The sequence below is a fragment of the Salvelinus sp. IW2-2015 genome, linkage group LG35 (assembly GCF_002910315.2).
Source record: "Salvelinus sp. IW2-2015 linkage group LG35, ASM291031v2, whole genome shotgun sequence".
Classification (NCBI taxonomy): Eukaryota; Metazoa; Chordata; class Actinopteri; order Salmoniformes; family Salmonidae; genus Salvelinus; species Salvelinus sp. IW2-2015.
This window is the reverse complement of record NC_036874.1, coordinates 17,078,517-17,090,918: the sequence shown is the minus strand read 5'-3', so window position 1 is coordinate 17,090,918 and position 12,402 is coordinate 17,078,517. Positions and strand designations below refer to the sequence as shown.

Sequence of the window (12,402 nt, the reverse complement as noted above, 5' to 3'; positions counted from 1 at the left end):
CACACACACACACACAGATAAAAGCCCATATTTCCTGCCACAGATTATTCATCGCTATGTTTTGTCAGTGGTCGTGTTAGTGCATTGTAAATCTTTTATTTCACTTTGCTGACCTCCTTTTTCCCTTTTCTCTTTTCGCTCTCTCTTCCAGCGTACTCACCAGAGGACGAGTTTAAGGCAGGAGCAGTCGATGAGGAACACCTGCAGGATGACGGGCTGTCACTGAACGGGGAGGACACCGCGTACCTTTGCAACGAGGAAGAGGATGGAGGCCAGCCGCCCAGCTACCGGGCCTCTCCACTCAGYAACGGCACCAACCCAGACGCYGGCTACGGCTCCCCGCTCAGCGATGCCAGCGACCGKCTCACAGACTTCAAGAGCACCTCCTCCAGGGATGGCCATGAGARGGAGGARGCSCCCCTCCCCTCTGGACCGAACAATGGYCTCTCCCTGAGGGACAGCCTGGCTCAGATGAAAGCTGTCTATGCAAACCTGATCTCAGATGCCTCCTGGTCCAGCATTGCCATGGACATCATGAAAGCCACGCCTGCTACTGCTGGCGCCATCCCCACCGCCACCAGCCCCACCACTACCACCACACACAACAACAGCCACAGTGAGAACAGCAATGCTAGCAGCCACCACCACAATGGGAGAAGAAGTACCGCCACCGCCAACCACCACACAAGCAGTGGCAGCTCTAACGGCACCGCGGCTACCTCCATCAGTAGCAACAGTGGCACCAGCAGTGGCGGTGGTGGTGCTTGTAACGGTGGGGCTGTGGCCTATGACTGGCACCAGGCAGCCTTGGCTAAGACCTTCCAGCATACCCCTTACCAACTGCTGCCTGAGCCCAGCCTGTTCAGCACGGTGCAGCTCTACCGCCAAAACAACAAGCTCTACGGCTCAGTCTTCACCGGCGCCAGCAAGTTCCGCTGCAAAGACTGCAGCGGCGCCTACGACACGCTGGTGGGCCTCACGGTCCACATGAACGAGTCGGGCCACTACCGTGACGACAACAAGGACAAGGAGGAAGAGCGGGGCAAGCGCTGGTCCAAGCCCCGCAAGCGCTCCCTGATGGAGATGGAGGGCAAAGAGGACGCTCAGAAGGTGCTCAAGTGCATGTACTGCGGCCACTCCTTCGAGTCTCTGCAAGACCTGAGCGTCCACATGATCAAGACCAAGCATTACCAGAAAGTGCCTCTCAAAGAACCGATGCCAGCCCTGGCCACTAAACTGATGYCCTCTGCCAAAAAAAGAGCCCTCCAGGAYGCCCTGGTATCCCCATGCTCCCCAGACTCTGTMCATGGTAGCGGTGGCCACATGCMCCAAGGGGACRTTGGGAAAGACCCCAAGTCCACGACAAACCCCTAYGTCACACCCAACAACCGCTACGGCTATCAGAACGGTGCCAGCTACACTTGGCAGTTCGAGGCTCGCAAGGCCCAGATCCTGAAGTGCATGGAGTGCGGGAGCTCCCATGATACACTGCAGCAGCTGACTGCCCACATGATGGTCACGGGCCACTTCCTCAAGGTCACCAACTCTGCCTCAAAAAAGGGCAAGCAGCTAGTGTTTGACCCAGTGGTGGAGGAGAAGATCCAATCCATCCCTCTGCCACCCACCACCAACAGGCTTCCCGTCCCCAGTGTCAAATCTCAGCCTGTCTCCCCCGCACTCTCCTGCGGCTCTGACGAAAAGAGAGAACCGGAAGACGAGAGGATGGAGGCGAGCGAACCCGGGGAGAAAAAGATCAAAGAGGAGAAGGAAGAGCCAGGTGAGAAGACTGAGGTGAACGCTGGGTCATATAAGTATCTGACAGAGGAGGACCTGGAGGAGGCTCCTAAAGGAGGTTTGGACATCCTCAAGTCCCTGGAGAACACTGTGTCCAGTGCCATCAGCAAGGCCCAGACGGGCACGCCTCAGTGGGGTGGTGGCTACCCCAGCATCCACGCTGCTTACCAGCTCCAGGGCCACATGAAGCATGCAGCACTGCACTCCTCGGTCCAGAGTGTGCAGATCCAGCCGGTGTTCAACAGCGGGCTCCGCGGCCTGGTGACCCAGGACTCAGGCTCAGTCAGCCACTCCCCCAGGAGCCCCGCATCTCCGCCCTCTCTCAGGAGCAATGTTACTGCCATGGAAGAGCTGGTGGAGAAGGTCACAAGGAAAGCTGTTGCTGCTGCTGTGAAGAAAGAGAAAGAGGAGAAGATGGTCAGCTTGGACCGCCACAGGCATCCATCCTCCATCAAGTCGCCGTCTCCTGTACTGAAAGAGCAGAGGGACCACCAATCAGCGCCCAATGACCTCACTGTCGGGAAGCCCCTCGTGAGGAACAGCAGCCCTGGAAATGTAGAGTCAGAGCTGGTCTGCAAAAAGGAGCCCAAAGAGAGCCTGGTAGACAACCACCACAGCCATTCAAAGAACGGCCCAGAGACTCGCCAGTCACCCATCACCAACGGCACCAACAGCTTGGGCATCATCACCGATCACTCACCAGAGAGGCCTTTCATCAACCCCCTCAGCGCACTTCAGTCAATCATGAACAACCACCTGGGCAAGGCCTCCAAGCCCGTTAGCCCCGCGGGCGACCCGCTGGCCATGCTCTACAAGATCAGCAACAGCATGATGGAGAAACCGGCCTTCAACCAGACTCAAGCCAAGCAACCCGAGCCCATCAACTGCTACTATCAGTACGAGAGCAACGACCAGCCTATGGACCTGAGGAAGTCCAAAAACAGCAACAGCAACAACAACAACAGCAACAACAACAACAGCAACAACAACAACAGCAACAGCAGCACTGTCATCAACAGCAACAGCAGCATAAATGGTAACAAACCCATAATGTCAAGCCTGTCTCTCTCTGACATTTCTTCTCCTCTGAGAGAGAATGCTTTGATGGACATCTCAGACATGGTGAAGAACCTTACAGGCAGGCTGACACCCAAGTCCTCCACCCCGTCATCCATCTCTGAGAAGTCAGACGCAGACGGTAGTGCGTTCGAGGATGCTCTGGACGACCTCTCCCCGGTCCAGAAGAGGAAAGGGCGGCAGTCCAACTGGAACCCCCAGCACCTCCTCATCCTCCAGGCTCAGTTCTGCTCTAGCCTGCAGGAGACCCCGGAGGGCCGCTACGCCATGACGGACCTCGGCCCCCAAGAGCGGGTTCACATCTGCAAGTTCACAGGCCTCTCCATGACCACCATCTCTCACTGGCTGGCCAACGTCAAGTACCAGCTCCGGCGGACTGGYGGGACCAAGTTCCTGAAGAACATGGACTCCTGCCAGCCTGTGTTCCTCTGCGGTGACTGTGCCTCGCAGTTCAGGACTGCGTCYGCCTACATCGGCCACCTGGAGTCTCACCTGGGCTTCAGCTTGAAGGACCTGTCCAAGCTGTCCAATGAGCACCTACGGGAGCAGCAGGCTGCCTCCAAGGTGATCACAGACAAAATGACTTTTGGCAGCACCCTGGCATCCYTGACYGCACCAGACGACGACACTRGCTCAGTTTACCAGTGCAGGCTTTGCAATCGGACATTCGTCAGCAAGCACGCGGTCAAACTGCACCTCAGCAAGACCCATGGCAAGTCACCAGAAGATCACCTGGTGTTCGTCACTGCTCTTGAGAAACTGGAGAAGTAGTAGAGAGGTCTGGAGCTGAGGGAAGAGACAGATAAACAGACAGAAAGACGGCTGTGTAACTGACCAGAATTTCATTGCACTAAGATAACATTGTTCACCGTTACTGCACTGGGCCGAACTGAGCCGCCAGAAATCAGTCTTATTTTTTGTTGTGATACTGCCTGACTGGACCATGTCTTATTCGATTTTTTTTTTTTGCCAAGCTTTTTTTAACACTTATTTTGTAATGTATTTATATGCTATTTGTCTGATCTGTGCATGTATTTTAGTGAACCAAGGTTAAACACAAGTTTTTTTTTTATCTTTTCATGACAAAAAAAACGACTACTGTTTCAATGGTGAATAAAGTGGTGACCAGAAAATGAATTAGGGGGAAAAGAAAACTGTACAATACTTGATATGAAGAAGGTGAATATTCATTGTACACACCAAAAGAATGGAAGAACCCCTTGAAAGGCTGAAGTAGCACCTTATAGACGTTTAAGATTTTATTTGTAAAGAGAACATGTTTTAAGATATTCTGCATTTGTCAAAATCTGTTTTAATTTGAAAGATAAATTATTTTCTTCTCTCGGTTCTTGTCACACTGCAACATCTTTGATAATGAATGGCCTGCTCAGAAATCTGTCAGTGTATTACAAAAATAAGCAGATAATGTAAACATTCAGAGTAATTGAAATGCTGCTTCTGGTTACATATCAGTCAGTGAAAATGAATGGCCGTACAGTATGCAAGTTTGCTAAAAAAAAAAACATTTTTATGTGAAGTATCACTTACAGTAATTTTCCAATTGTATGGTTTGTTACCAACTCCTCTTTTAAAATGTTGCCGCTTTGAATTCAACCATAAAAAGAGCAGTCCTTTACATGTAAATGACTCGCAGTGAAATGTCATACTCCATAAGACATATCTTGCCATTTGCAATAGCTCAACATTCTTTCTTCTTAAAGGTGTGTGCATTCTTTAACTTTTATATCATCATTTTATATTAAAAAAAATAATAAAAAATGTTTAAAAAAATTGTGTATATAGATATATACTGTAGATCCACAAAAATGTCATTTTTTAAGAAATAAGAATTTAGCTTCTTTGGCTTGGTTTACAGAAATTATTTGAATTATACTTGCATCCAATTTGATGCATGATATGGTGTGAAAAAGAATTAAGCGATGCACAATGACTATACATTTCAATGTTTTATCAATGATATTGTAAAAAAAAATATTTCTAGCACCGATTAGTTTGTTTCATTTTGTTTTTTCTCAATTGTAAAATAAATCTCAAAACAGTTCTTGTTAACAGTCATGGATTTGTGAGTGTGTTCATTTTGCATGGAAGTACTTACAGTTGAAGTCGGAAGTTTACGAACACTTAGGTTGGCGTCATTAAAACTCGTTTTTCAACCACTCCACAAATGTCTTGTTAACGTACTATAGTTTTGGCAAGTTGGTTAGGACATCGACTTTGTGCATGACACAAGTCATTTTTCCAACAATTGTTTACAGACAGATTATTTCACTTATAATTCACTGTATCACAATTCCAGTGGGTCAGAAATTGACATACACTAAGTTGACTGTGCCTTTAAACAGCTTGGAAAATTCCAGAAAATGATGTCATGGCTTTAGAAACTTCTGATAGGCTAATTGACATCATTTGAGTCAATTGGAGGTGTACCTGTGGATGTATTTCAAAGCCTACCTTCAAACTAACTGCCTCTTTGCTTGGTATCATGGGAAAATCAAAATAAATCAGCCAAGACAAAAACAAATTGTAGACTTCCACAAGTCTGGTTCATCCTTGGGAGCAATTTCCAAATGCCTGAAGGTACCACGTTCATCTGTACAAACAATAGTAGGCTAGTATAAACACCATGGGACCTCGCAGCCGTCATACCGCTCGGGAAGGAGACGCGTTCTGTCTCCTAGAGATTAATGTACTTTGGTGCGAAAAGTGCAAATCAATCCCAGAACAACAGCAAAGGACCTTGTGAAGATGCTGGAGGAAACGGGTACAAAGTATCTATATCCACAGTAAAACGATTCCTATATCGACATAACCTGAAAGGCCGCTCAGCAAGGAAGAAGTCACTGCTCCAAAACCGCAATAAAAAAGTCAGACTACGGTTTGCAACTGCACATGGGGACAAAGATCGTACTTTTTGAAGAAATGTCCTCTGGTCTGATGAAACAAAAATAGAACTGTTTGGCCATAATGACCATTGTTATGTTTGGAGGAAAAAGGGAGGGCTTGCACAGCGAAGAATACCATCCAACCGTGAAGCGCAGGGTGAGCAGCATCATGTTGTTGGGGGTGCTTTGCTGCATGGAGGGACTGGTTGGCACTTCACCAAATATATAGATGCATCATGAGGGAGGAAAATGATGTGGATATATTGAAGCAACATCTCAAGGCGTCAGTCAGGAAGTTAAAGCTTGGTCGCAAATGGGTCTTCCAAATGGAAATGACCCCAAGCATACTTCCAAAGTTGTGGCAAAATGGCTTAAGGAAACAAAGTCAAGGTATGGGAGAGGCCATCACAAAGCCCTGACCTCAATCCTATAGAAAATTTGTGGGCAGAACTGAAAAGGTGTGTGCAAGCAAGGAGGCCTACAAACCTGATTTGGTTACACCAGCTCTGTCAGGAGGAATGGCCAAAATTCACCAAACTTATTGTGGGAAGCTTGTGGAAGGCTACCTGAAACGTTTGACCCAAGTTAAACAATTTAAGGCAATGCTCCAAATACTAATTGAATGTATGTAAACTTCTGACCCACTGGGAATGTGATGAAGAAATAAAAGCTGAAATAATCATTCTCTCTACTATTATCTGACATTTCACATTCTTAAATAAAGTGGTGATCCTAACTGACCTAAGACAGGGAATTTTTACTAGGATTAAATGTCAGGAATGGTGAAAAACTGAGTTTAAATGTATTTGGCTGAGGTGTATGTAACTTCCGACTTCAACTGTAGACACATTGAAAAGACTGGGGCTAACTTCGATAATTCTCTGGTTAGTATTTTATGGTTAAGAAAATAAATAAGACTCTTATAGTTGCTCTGATGAATACTGTCATGAAATACTCACCTCGCACAACATTCTGTGTTTACAAGGTTATATAAGGTGCAACATTATATTGTAACATATTACATAAAATGATAGATTACATGTAGGGTACACACAAAAGAACATTAGCTTTCCTTCTTCATTGATACACATCAAGATGTAAAAAAAAAAAAAAAAAGAAGATAAAAGTCTATAAAAAAAAAACTGGTGTCATACTGATGACTGCGAATCATCATATAATGATGATGATGAGGGTGATGATAAGCCGTAAGGGTGTTTATTGTGCTGTGAGCCCCAAGCTAGGCTTGTGACTGGCCTTTGGAGTGTCTGCACTGAAAGAATCAGTGTTGCCTTCATGATGGGAATGAATGCGCTTGTGCCTGTCTTCCTGGAAACGAGTCAGAAGGGTGTCTGTTCCATTTGATCCTAACTGCTGACGGTCGACACTGAGCAACTCAATAAATAACACAATTAACATGTCACGCAATGAGTATTTTGGACTGAAACGATACTATTATATGAGGTTCTCTTGATAATGTCACACAGCCAACTTTTACACGAGTTCATACAATAGATCAGGGACAGAAAGATTTAATCATAGTATTCACACACTGGTTGAATCAACGTTGTCTCCATGTAATTTCAATGAAACGTGCCCAGTGGGAGGTGACCTTTGTTTGACCTTTGCAGTAGTTTAACAGTCTCCATAAGATACGTTCCTCTAGCAGCTGTAGAGAAATGGCACCATCAACAATTTGATCTCTCATCTCTCCCTCGGGTTTCAGATTTCAGACTGGGTACTAACTAGACTTTGTATCAGCAGAGGAGCACAACAGTGTAATGACTTGCAGTCCTCATTCTCAAAACGTGTTGTATTGGCAGAGTGTGCTGTGCCTGTCACTGACACACACACGCACACAAACACATTAGTGAGTCTTTGTGACAAACCGACAGTTCTTTTTTGATCCAGCTGCACCTTAGCATGTGCTACACGGATTCGGTGACAAAGGAAACACAGAGAGTGAAGATTAACCCAAAATGAGGATGCAGTTTCCTGGAAGGGGTGTTAGGGCGTTGGGTTATAAAACAAACAGAGCAGATAAACAAGGAACACTTTGAGGAGATACTGTTCAATGCACAGAAGAAATAAAAAAGGGAAGAACCTTGTAGATTTGTCGGTTTAATACCCTACGGTTAAACCTGTCATTTTACTCTGCTGTCAGATCGCGGTCTGTTGAGCAGATAGAGGCTCTCTCCCTGCTTTGTTAGAGATCAGCACACTGTTTCCTGTACGTATTCTATGTAAATTACATGCGATAATCGCAACGCAGGACACAATGCTGGTTCCCGTGGTGCAAACGGAAACCGAGGGTAGATAAACACAGTCTGGGCAGATTTGCATAGCTTTTGTGTTTTGGGCGCGCAGAAACGTGCGCCTAGAGGATTCGTGGGGATTTCCTCGAGGTTTTGTATTAGTAAATGCCGACTTCCTCCCAGGGATCGGACCATTATGTACAGGAGCAGCAGACGGAGGTGGGTGTCGAGGAGGGCCACAGACAGAATAACTAAATATTACCTGGGATTGTAACAGTGTGTGGAGGTGAACATATCAACTTCTCTGCCGTTCCTACTGTAACAAAACATGAAAGAATAACAATCGTTACATATAATAACCTACTGTGGCCTACAGTATAGGGAAATGTTCCCTAGATGTGAAGGTGTATGTAACATTAGTCACTCCTAAGCTCTATCAGATGTCAATAGTTCAAATGCTTGAGGAAGTGTGTGTGTTGCCACGTTTTCATTTCCTGTATGACTTTGCATCTGATCCCTCAATAACCAGAGCATTAATCCCCTTCAAGGTGTATTATAAACTAAGCTCTGCCTCTGGGTTTGTATTCTGTACATTGCGTACATACACACGCGCACACGCACGCACGACGCACGCACGCACGCACGCACGCACGCACGCACGCACGCACGCACGCACGCACGCACGCACGCAACACACCACACACACACACACACACACACACACACACACACACACACACACACACCACACACACACACACACACACACACCACACCTCAAGGTCCATGTGTCTGTGGACTGTCTTACCTGTGAATATGTTGTGGTTACCGGCAGGCAGATAGATCAGAGTTACTCCCCCTTAAACAAAGACAAGCGGCAGCAGAGGATCCCACCTCCGGGCGCTTAAAGCCTTGAACTCTGTGCGCTCCAACGTACGCTTTAATACCCCCTCAAAATACCACACACCCAACAAAACAATGCCTGACAGTATCAGCACAACAAAACAATGCCTGACAGTATCAGCACAACAAAACCAACACAGACAAAAGGCAACTTTGTACCATAACTGAAACGAACACACGGAGAATCTGTTTGTCTCCTGATATGAGTAGCTATTGTCGACGTTGGAAGTTATCGACGTGTGTTTTGCGTAACGTGAAAGGTGGCTAAACAACGCCGTTTCCTTTTCTCATTCCATTGTCAAATGTCATGTTGACCTGATATTTGCTTCAGTTCGAATACAGCGCTCCACGGAAATAGTTTGCTCGAGATTAGGATATGAAATGTCACTCTCTAGTTAAGTTTCCATGTTGTTTTCTATGCTGCTGATCAGTCTGCTGTATCATTGATTCACCCTGAACAGTCTCCCTGGTGTTTCAGAGTGTTGTAACTCAACGGAGTCCGTCGTGTTGCAGTCACACTGCTTCCTTCAGCTGGATGTAATTGATATCTTCTGGTTGCCACCGAGGCGCCCTTGTAAAATGCCATATTAGTGTCAGAAATGGTGCAGTTGTTTTAGATGGCTGGCCAGTGGCCCTTTTATCAAAGCAAGGTTATGTTGGCGTAGGAGGGAGATGTGACAAAGTTGTCTTGGCAGAATGATGGTGGCTGACACATGCGGCTATAACGGATGTTGTAGATAATCTTTGTCTGCCACGTCTTTAGTTATGATCTCTTAGCCTGCCTGGATGAGGACGAGGTGTATATCGCCAAGCCCCTTCATCCATCACATGCCCAGAGGAAATGCTGAAGATTAAATGTTTCTCCATCTTGGGGATGAGGGATGTGGTTTTATTGAACACCCTCCCCTCCCGCTAAAATCTCTCCATACTGCCTGACCTCAGGTTACTTTCTCCTAAGAAGGAGAGTTGTTGTGCTGTTTTTTTTCTCAATCGAGGAAAAGCAATTTTTGGATCCATGTTGAAACGCACAGTGTATCTATAGCAGAACAGTAAATGATCAAATGCTCAAATACATTTGATCGTTGTCTTGCCTTAGCCCACCTTTTGCGACACTTTCAACACAAGTGTCGTCAGTGAATACAAAATTCACTGTTACGCGTCTGTTTCACAAAATATTTGCACGTTGTTTCAGAGAGAAGTGTGCGCAATTGTGTTCACTTTTTCTGTCAGTCAGTAAACACTACTGCACAAAATTCTAAATCACCCCATCAGTGTCATACAGTGGTGGTCGGTGCCATTTATTAAGATGAGGGAGGACAAAAAACATTTCATGAGCATGGCCTTATTTCTATTACAGCATATTGGATGACTGTCTTTCATATTCCATTCACCCAGTTCAATGTAACCCAGTTCAATTATTCTTCAAAGTAGCCACCCTTTGCCTTGATGATAGCTTTGCACACTCTTGGCATTCTCTCAACCAGCTTCGCCTGGAATGCTTTTCCAACAGTCTTGAAGGAGTTCCCACATATGCTGAGCACTTGTTGGCTGCTTTTCCTTCACTCTGTGGTCAAACTCATCCCAAACCATCTCAATTTGGTTGAGGTTGGGTGATTGTGGACGCCAGGTCATCTGATGCAGCACTCCATCACTCTTCTTCTTGGTCAAATAGCCCTTACACAACCTGGAGGTGTGTTGGGTCATTGTCCTGTAGAAAAACAGATAGTCCCACTAAGCGCAAACCAGATGGGATGGCGTATCTCCACAGAATGCTGTGGTAGCCATGCTAGTTAAGTGTGCCTTGAATTCTAAATAAATCACAGACAGTGTCACCAGCAAAGCACCCCCACACCATCACACCTCCTCCTCCATGTTTCATGGTGGGAACCACAAATGCAGAGATCATCCGTTCATCTACTCTGCGTCTCACAAAGACACGGCAGTTGGAACCAAAAATCTGAAATTTGGACTCATCAGACCAAAGGACAGATTTCCACCAGTCTAATGTCCATTGCTGGTGTTTCTTGGTCCAAGCAAGTCTCTTCTTCTTATTGGTATCCTTTAGTAGTGGTTTCTTTGCAGCAATTTGACCATGAATGCCTGATTCACACGGTCTCCTCTGAACAGTTGATGTTGAGCTGTGTGACATATTTATTTGGGCTGCAATTTCTGAGGCTGGTAACTCTGATGAACTTATCCTCTGCAGCAGAGGTAATGCTGGGTTTTCCTTTCCTGTGGTGGTCCTCGTGAGAGCCAGTTTCATCATAGATGGTTTTTGTGATGGTTTTTGTGACTGCACTTGAAGAAACTTTCAAAGTTATGAATATTTTCCGAATTGGCTGACCTTCTTGTCTTAAAGTAAAGATGGACTGTCATTTCTCTTTGCTTATTTGAGCTGTTCTTGCCATAATATGGACTTGGTCTTTTACCAAATAGGGCTATCTTCTGTATACCACCCCTACCTTGTCACAACACAACTGATTGGCTCAAATTGTAATGATGTACGCTGAGAGTCGGGAAGCAAGTTCAGGGAGTGAATACATTTAATAAATGAACAAAACCAGAAACACAAACAGCACACCGACATGAAACAGAAACAATGACGACTGGGGAAGAAACCAAAGGGAGTGACATATAAAGGGCAGGTAATCAAGGAGGTGATTGAGTCCAGGTGAGTGGCATTATGTGCAAATGCGTGTAACGCTGGTGACAGGTGTGCGCCATAAACAACCAGCCTGGTGACCTAGAGGCCGGAGAGAGAGCACACATGACACAAATGCATTAAGAATGAAAGAAATTAGACAGATACATTTTTAACAAGGCACACCTGTTAATTGAAATGCATTCCAGGTGACTACGTCATAAAGCTAGTTGAGAGAATGCCAAGAGTTTGCAAAGCTGTCATCAAGGCAAAGGGTGGATACTTTGAAGAATCTAAAATCTAAAATATATTTTGATTTGAATAACACTTTTTTGGTTACTACAGGATTCCATATGTGTTATTTCATAGTTTTGATGTCTTCACTGTTATTCTACAATGTAGAAAATAGTAAAAATAAAGGAAAACCCTTGAATGAGTAGGTGTGTCCAAACTTTTGACTGGTACCAAAGTATGTGGACACCCCTTAACATTAGTAGATTTTCAGCTATTTCACCACACCCGTTGCTGACAGGTGTTTAAAATTGAGCACACAGCCAGACAATCTCCATAGACAAACATTGAACGTAGAATGGCCTTACTGAAGAGCTCAGTGACTTTCAACATGGCACTGTCATAGGATGCCACCTTTCCAACAAGTAAGTTGGTTACATTTCTGCCCTACTAGAGCTTCCCCGGTCAACTGTAAGTGCTGTTGAAGTAGAAAGTCTAGGAGCAACAATGGCTCCGCCGCGAAGTGGTAGGCCACAGAAGCTCACAGAATAAGACCGGCAAGTGCTGAAGAGCGTAGCACGTAAAAATAGTCTGTCCTCGG

At 45.6% G+C, this 12,402-nt stretch overlaps 1 protein-coding gene across 3 annotated transcripts in view; it reads left to right on the top strand.

Moving 5' to 3' along the window:
- The window catches only part of LOC111958575 (teashirt homolog 1-like), a 37,887-nt gene extending 32,940 nt beyond the window's left edge, over nt 1–4,947 (top strand). For all 3 annotated transcript variants that reach the window (XM_023979841.2, XM_070437461.1, XM_023979840.2), the window contains exon 3: nt 152–4,947. In XM_023979841.2, the coding sequence (XP_023835609.1) occupies nt 152–3,642 (3,491 nt within the window). In that variant the 3' untranslated portion in view covers nt 3,643–4,947. The remainder of the gene's footprint in view (nt 1–151) is intronic.
- Nucleotides 4,948–12,402: the final 7,455 nt, after the last annotated feature.